We start from the raw sequence: 6,890 nt of genomic DNA, 5'->3' as shown, positions 1-6,890 counted from the left end.
GCTCTCCCTTACGTTTTCCTTCCGATAGTCTAGGTTGTTGGTCTCTAGGGCTGAAACTGTTTATTTTATAAAAACGATCGCATTGTGCACCTTGTATCCATTGGCGGAGATAAATGCATGATATGGGTATGCTATGTTTCACCGGGTATAAATGCATGATTTGGGTCCTCATTTTCATGACTTGGGTATGCCATTTTTTGCACCTTGGTGCGTTACAAGTGTTTTTTTGGGGGGAAGGGGGGGTTGGTTGAGGGGGACAAGGGTTGAGTAGGTAGGCGGTCTCTTTGTATAAACAACCGGAATACGACCACCGATTACTAAAATTTAAAAGTTTAGAAATGGGCATCGAGGATCAGAGGTGACTTTGAATCAGCTATAACGCTAGCTTTGTGTTGTTGATGCATGCGGGGCAAGCTAGCTGTTGGATTTCTCGCCTTCACTACAGAACTCCCATTTCGCCTCCACCGAGCTCGTCCTTCGTAGATCGCTCCCATCGCTATCGTGCAGGGAGCCGAGCATCTCTGTGCAGAGTCAACTTCGCCTCGGCTTCATCGATCCAACAAGCTTAGATCCGCCGCCTAGCCCTGCCTTACACCTGCGATCTCTCTTCTTCCTCTCCCGAAGCTGAGAGATCGCAGGTACCTTGCTTGATTGCAGCTGAGAGATCGCAGGTATCCTCCTCCGCAAAACATTGCTATGGACGGCCTGATCTCGCTCGTCAATCGTATTCAGCGAGCTTGCACAGCTTTGGGAGACTACGGAGGCGACAATGCGCTTCCAACATTGTGGGAAGCTTTGCCCTCTGTGGCTGTTGTTGGAGGCCAGGTATGACTCTGAAATACCACTCAGAGACACATTGCCAAATAACCAAAAGTTTACCTGCCAAATCCTGCATTGTACTGTTGATCTAGTGACGCGACTTCAAAGCTTGCAGATTCAAGAGTGATAATGTTTTTTCATTGTATTCTTTCAATAGTCTGGAAGTCAATTGCAATGCACCTGGTCAGCTCCAGCAGTATTCCTATTTTGACGGCAGCTTTCTAATGTTTTTTTCCTGTTTCTGGCTTTCAGAGTTCAGGCAAGTCCTCTGTCTTGGAAAGCATTGTAGGACGAGATTTCTTGCCTCGTGGTTCAGGTAAATCGGTTATTTGAAGGAAACAACCCTTTGTTCTGCTTATGCTTTGACATGAAAATCTATTAATGTGCATAATTTTTTTACGCAGGAATTGTTACCAGAAGGCCCCTTGTACTCCAGCTGTATAGAACTGACAAAGGTCCAGAATATGCTGAATTCTTGCATGCACCAAAGAAGCGTTTTACGGATTTTGGTATGGCGTTGTCAAAGCTTTCTTGCATTAGATAACTGTCAAGGCTAATCTATGCATACATTCCATATTTGTTGCCAGTTGCCCAAACGTCCCTGAAATTCACAGGACACCTCTTCAAATTTAGAACTCATTGTGATTGAACTGTTGCTTTGACTCTTGTAGCTGCTGTCAGGAAAGAAATTTCTGATGAGACTGACAGGATTACAGGGCGTAGCAAACAGATTTCACCTGTCCCAATTCATCTAAGCATATACTCTCCCAATGGTAAAAGCAAATCACATAATTTTTATTGACTCTATGGCCATCCACATTAGGCTTTGGAAATAACAAGTAACTTATTGGCGTCTGCAGTGGTCAATCTAACCCTTATTGATCTTCCAGGGCTCACAAAGGTTGCTGTAGGTAAGATGATCATGTTCTTTGATACTTTTTCCCTCTTTTTAAATGATGGGATTGCATTTGTGAGGTCTGACAAAGCTTACTTATAGAGGGGCAACCTGATAGCATTGTTGCTGACATTGAGAACATGGTGCGCTCGTATGTGGAGAAGGTTGGTGCATGTTTCTAGAGCGTATAAATGTTTCATTAAATGCTCCTTCTATGTGATACTCAATCAACAAGAATTGTGTATTGTGCAGCCAAACTCTTTGATTCTTGCAATTTCACCAGCAAATCAAGACATTGCTACCTCTGATGCAATAAAACTGGCCCGGGAAGTAGATCCATCAGGTTGGTGATCTAAGCTATGTAGAAATGCAAAAAGGCAACCTTTGGTTTGGATAAATTCTGTTGGAAATTTGTTGGCTTTGTGTCTGATTTTTTTTGTCTAGAAACTCAGTAGAGGTTGGGAAGGCAGAATACTAATAGGACCCATGTCAGTACTTATGTAGAGCTTAATGTGGGTTGTAGAAGAGGTCCAAATTATTTGCACTTAGTGATATGCATGAGGCACTAATATTAGCTTGTTGGTGATCTTTCATTTATGGCATGCCTTAGCTCTTTGCAGAAGTGAGGCATATCAGTTATTCCATGCATGGTGCTGTTAATCTCACAACCTTTAAAGGAGAAGATGGAAGCACAAAAATTACCTCAAGGTCATAAGATGATGCCCGCCTGGAAAAGGCTTTAAGGTGTTTTTAAAATAATTGATTTCTCTTCTGAAAAAGAAGAGGGTTAGGCAGTGAAACTCAAAAAGCATATTATAGAATGCTTTTGAGAGCTTGAGCACACTATCAGGGCATAGCAAGATATTAATTATTTGAATTTTTAACCCCAGGTTGTGTAGTTTTCCTTCTGTTGTTTTGACATGAAATGCTTGCAATTTCAAAATCCACTCTGAGGAATTTGGTGCATTGGTGGCTGTGGCTTGCTATTGCTGTAAATAATTTGTTGTCATTCATATGCCAAGTACAAAATGACTTTTTATACTGTTAGAACCGCTTGGATGCTGTATCCTTTCTTGGCATTTTGTAAGGTATCTGAAGGAGATCTTTCATTGAGTTTCTAGTGTTTTACATTCATGCATACCTTGACTTTCTCATTCAGGGAACTTTATTGCTTTATCTTTATTGGTTCTCTGCTTAAGCGGGATATTGTGGTGATCTCAACTTTCAACATTTGTGTGAGTCATGTTGGGATAGAAACCCTCTCGAGAGGACACTTGTCAAACTTCAAATAGTTTTTGCTTTAATTCATTTTAGTTTTGGAAAGGTGATAACGTAGTTTCCTAATTTTAATATCACAGGTGAGAGGACTTTTGGAGTCTTGACAAAGCTGGATCTCATGGATAAAGGCACCAATGCTCTTGATGTAAGAGTCTAAGCCATTATTTGCATAGAGTAGTGTGAGATGGCTAAGGCAGTGTCCATTTGTTTGTAGTCTTTGTGTGTGCTAAAGTAGAAAGTTTCTATTTCTAGGCTTAGGTAGTGATTCAAACTCTTGAAATCAAGGAACAGATGTTACCAAACTTTTTATTTAAATTTGTACATAAGAGACTTACAATATCTCACATGAATGCTACATTCAAGCTACAGCCAGCTGTCATCTTTATCATCAGTTAACAGTGAAGAATGGAAACTTTGGACTTGTTTGTATGCACGCAGCACAAGGAAAGCTGGAGTAAGAAAGTTCCTTTTTTTGTATTTTAGACTTTAGAAGGACGTGCATATAGGTTGCAGCATCCATGGGTAGGTGTTGTTAATCGATCTCAAGCGGATATCAACAAAAGTGTGGACATGATGGCTGCAAGGCGGAGAGAACGTGAATACTTTGCAACTAGTCCAGATTATAAGCACCTAGCAAGTCGTATGGGGTCTGAGTATTTGGGACAAATGCTTTCAAAGGTATGATTCTACAAACTTTATCAGGATCGTGCCTTGTGTTTTCATTTTCAAACAGAAATTAAAATAGCGGTCCTGTTGTAATCTGATCTAATGAAGCATCTGGAGTCTGTCATAAAATCGCGTATCCCAAGCATTCAGATGCTTATCAATAAGTCGATTGATGAGCTAGAGTCTGAGCTTCAAAGCCTTGGTAGACCCATTGCAACGGACCCTGGGGTATGCATTTAACTTAACTGCTTCCTATGTCAATGCGGCATGAGATTCTAACTGCAGGTTTTTATTGCTTTGTTTGTCAATTTTTAAATCTTATCCAGGCACAGCTGTACTCTATATTGGAGCTTTGTCGAGCTTTTGATCAAGTTTTCAAAGAGCATCTTGATGGCGTGTAAGCTTTAACCTTATTTTTGCAGGCATCAAATGGGGAACTAAAATCTTAAATAACACTTACTCTTATGCTGCAGGCGCCCAGGAGGTGAGAAGATTTATGGAGTCTTTGACAACCAATTTCCCGGAGCCCTTAAGAAACTATCTTTTGATAGACATCTTTCGATCCAAAATGTTCGCAAGCTTATCAATGAGGCTGATGGTTACCAGCCACATCTGATTGCTCCAGAACAGGGTTATAGGCGCCTCATTGAAAGCTCCTTGACTCTTATGAGAGGGCCTGCAGAAGCTGTTGTAGATGCGGTACGACACCTGCTAGTGCTCTTTGTTTATTGTTGTCGTTATCTTTTTAGGAAAAGTCACTTTGGGTAAGGCCAAATGGAGGCAATGGTTTTAAAATTCACAGCAATATTTTTCTTTCAGGTGCATCACATTTTGAAGGAACTTGTGAGGAAATCAGTGGGGGAAACGCAGGTAATTGCTTTGTCTGTAAGGCTTTTTCTACATGCAGAATACTTTACAAACAGTTTGGAATTCTGATTGCTCTCTCAACAGGAATTGAGGCAGTTCCCAACGTTGCAAGCAGAAGTAGGTGCTGCAGCTGTCTCAGCACTCGAGCGATTCCGAGATGAAAGCAAGAAAACATCTCTCAGGTTGGTCGATATGGAGAACAGCTACCTAACTGTGGAGTTCTTCCGGAAGCTTCCGCAAGAGATGGAAAAGGGAGGAAATCCTGCTGCTTCATCCATTGATCGCTATGGAGATGGGCAACTTAGACGTATAGGTAAGATGCTGTAATTTTTTTCTTTGGGGCAACTGATGCACTCGTGCTTTCGGTAACAAACGTCTTGAATCATTCCAGGAGCAAATGTATTGTCTTATGTGAACATGATCTGTGATACGCTTCGGTATTCAATCCCAAAAGCTGTGGTGCATTGCCAAGTTCGTGAAGCCAAGAGGACCCTCCTTGATACTTTCTTTGCAGAGCTCGGAAGGAAAGAGGCATGCCTTGTTTTGTAATGTTTACCTGGTTTCTCAACACAGCTGTTTGAAAATCTATGCATAACTAATTGGGTTCATTCTTTTCAAATTTCGACAGGGCAAGCAGCTTGCAAGGTTACTGGACGAAGATCCAGCTGTTATGGAGCGCAGGTCTGCGTGTGCCAAGAGGTTGGAGCTTTACAGAAATGCCCGGAATGAAATCGATACAGTAGCATGGGCCAAATGAGCTTTGCTTTCGGATGAAGTATTGATGGAAGCATCACAAAATGCCAAGGTCGAGTTCAAGCATGGGCCAATTGAGCTTGGCATTGTTAGACGTTAAGTGATAAGAGTTACACCAATGAAATGATGCAATCATTTGATTCAGCCCTGGTGCATTTCAATTATCACATTTTTTGAGCTCTTTTGGACAGCTTGAAAGATATTCAACGACCACATTATTGCAAGGGGATCATATTTTCATGTCCCATTGTCCAGATGCTCTGATTATCAATAAGGGGTTTGCTGCCATAAAGGCTTATATGAGTGCGCTAACTGCAGCCATTAGGCTGTCACCAAGGTATTTTATGATTAGACAAAGCAAAGGCTGTAAAATGTATACTCATGAATTGTGACAGGAAAGCAATTCTTTTGTACAGATATCTCCATTATTCCTTCCTCGCATGATTCATTTGAATGTAATTCCTTTTTAATGCCTTGTGCTTTATCCCTGCATGTTCACTAAGGTGGGTGTCCTTTGAGGGGCTTTCATATGTGAAGGCCATTTTCATGTTTGATTCTATTCATTTGGTTTGTTGATACTTTACTGGCTTGAATGAAAATCTAAGGTGGACTCCCATTTCTTGGTCAACCAGTGATTTTGGGTCCTTTTCTGTCCCCGGGGGGGGGGGGGGGGGGTTGTTTCCATCTTTAATTCTACTTCAATTACTTCCATCTCAAACACCTGTTGCTTTCTCTCCTTGGGTGCCAGTTACCCAAGGATGGGTTCACCTTCGAGCTCCTCCCTTATAATTCTGTCCATGTCAGTTTGAGGCGTGTTAATAAAGGAACTTTGGGCAGCTGCTGTTCTCTCAAGTTCTTCAGTTTGACTTCTTAAATAGTTCTCTTCATGAGGTGGGTGTCACATGGGGTGGGTATGGGCTGGCCCTGCTGAGGTGGCACGAGGCTATTTGCGCATGGAAAAGTGAAGGGGCTGCCGAGTGTCATTGAGCAGCTTTACCTGGCTGCCCAGCTTTCTGAGTAGCATTTTGCCTATGCCAATTTGCCAAGACCCAGTGTGACAAGACGCTACCTGGTCTCAAGAAAAGCAGACTGGGCCACTTGCTCCAGTGTCGTAAGGGCCTAAAAGATCCCTGCAGGGCAATAGCCAGCGGCTATGCATCTTGAGGTTTGTGGCAGCCTTTACCCCCATATGTCCAGTTTTTCCTTTCGGGCTTCCTCGAGGGATTCTTGTAGTCCTGCTTGGAATAGTCCATCTCACTGTCTTGTATTTCCCTCATTTTTGTTATATGTTCTTACGAGGGGCCAGTGCCTTTCACTTCTGCTACTAATTCTCCTATAAACACTCTTATGAAAAGTCCCTGAGCCCATTGTTGGGTCGTTTATGGCTTTACCTTGTAACTTGTGTAACTTTCTTACCCTTTTAGCCCGTGCTTGAGCTTCTTCTTGGTCGTCTGTCTCATAATTGTTTTTCTTAGGCATGTGGGTCCGACTAGACTCTTCCTCCTATTCTCTCTGGCCCTTGGCCTGCGTTCTATCTTTGTTTGGTAAAATTCTCAAGAATGGCCTGGATGTCGCCCCCCTCCCCCCTTTTCCCTCCCCATCCACCGGTCAA

General features: G+C 42.3%; 1 protein-coding gene across 1 annotated transcript; it reads left to right on the top strand.

Moving 5' to 3' along the window:
• The first annotated feature begins 340 nt into the window (after window positions 1–340).
• On the top strand, window positions 341–5,762 carry LOC147445824 (phragmoplastin DRP1E-like). Its single transcript, XM_086525201.1, has 16 exons — window positions 341–825; window positions 1,072–1,135; window positions 1,224–1,328; window positions 1,491–1,592; window positions 1,680–1,730; window positions 1,817–1,878; window positions 1,967–2,057; window positions 3,073–3,137; window positions 3,476–3,670; window positions 3,767–3,886; window positions 3,985–4,055; window positions 4,132–4,357; window positions 4,478–4,528; window positions 4,610–4,838; window positions 4,917–5,056; window positions 5,154–5,762. The coding sequence occupies exons 1-16, from the start codon at window positions 697–699 to the stop codon at window positions 5,280–5,282; spliced, it is 1,830 nt and encodes a 609-aa protein (XP_086381327.1). The 5' UTR covers window positions 341–696; the 3' UTR covers window positions 5,283–5,762.
• The last annotated feature ends 1,128 nt before the right edge of the window (window positions 5,763–6,890 follow it).

Source organism: Adiantum capillus-veneris, chromosome 12 (assembly GCF_014529385.1).
Source record: "Adiantum capillus-veneris isolate H3 chromosome 12, ASM1452938v2, whole genome shotgun sequence".
Lineage (NCBI taxonomy): Eukaryota > Viridiplantae > Streptophyta > Polypodiopsida > Polypodiales > Pteridaceae > Adiantum > Adiantum capillus-veneris.
This window is presented reverse-complemented; position numbering and strand designations above follow the sequence as displayed.

Coding starts and splice junctions, on each gene's coding strand:
- LOC147445824 (XM_086525201.1), top strand. CDS start 697: ATGGACGGCCTGATCTCGCTCGTCAATCGTATTCAGCGAGCTTGCACA. Junction 4,056..4,131: donor AAAGAGCATCTTGATGGCGT/GTAAGCTTTAAC, acceptor CTTATGCTGCAG/GCGCCCAGGAGGTGAGAAGA. Junction 5,057..5,153: donor CAGAGCTCGGAAGGAAAGAG/GCATGCCTTGTT, acceptor AAATTTCGACAG/GGCAAGCAGCTTGCAAGGTT.